Source organism: Haliaeetus leucocephalus, unplaced genomic scaffold (assembly GCF_000737465.1).
Source record: "Haliaeetus leucocephalus isolate CR32 unplaced genomic scaffold, Haliaeetus_leucocephalus-4.0 Scaffold332, whole genome shotgun sequence".
NCBI lineage: Eukaryota > Metazoa > Chordata > Aves > Accipitriformes > Accipitridae > Haliaeetus > Haliaeetus leucocephalus.
This window is the reverse complement of record NW_010972768.1, coordinates 72,597-72,968: the sequence shown is the minus strand read 5'-3', so window position 1 is coordinate 72,968 and position 372 is coordinate 72,597. Positions and strand designations below refer to the sequence as shown.

General features: G+C 65.9%; 1 protein-coding gene across 1 annotated transcript in view; it reads right to left on the bottom strand.

The window, feature by feature from the left end:
* Positions 1-372, bottom strand: part of SPRYD3 (SPRY domain containing 3) — a 4,732-nt gene that overhangs the window by 1,090 nt on the left and 3,270 nt on the right. The window contains exon 7 of the mRNA XM_010571485.1: positions 250-307. Coding sequence (XP_010569787.1) covers positions 250-307 — 58 coding nt within the window. The remainder of the gene's footprint in view (positions 1-249; positions 308-372) is intronic.

Genomic DNA, 372 nt, shown 5'->3' with positions numbered 1-372 from the left:
GGCGGGCACCAGAATCTGGCCTGTGTAGTGTTTTGGGGCAGTGGGGGGGGAACACGGTGGGTCAGAGCAAGCACAACCAGTACAACAGACCCAAACCCCTGGGGAGGCTGGGAAAGGGGGGCGGGGGGGATGACGATGACACCCCCACACACATCCCAGGGTGGGGGTGCTGGACCCCAAATGCCACTGGGGGGGGGGGGGGTCGGACACCTCTTACGGGGGGGTCCCCATGTTTGGGGGGGGACTCACCCGCATGATACGCCACCGAGCCCCTGCTCCAGCCGGGATGCCGGTTTTTCGGGTAATCCTGCACAAAGAGGAGGAAGAAGAGGAGGATGAAGGCTTGGGGAGGGGGCAGCCCAGGCCCCCCCC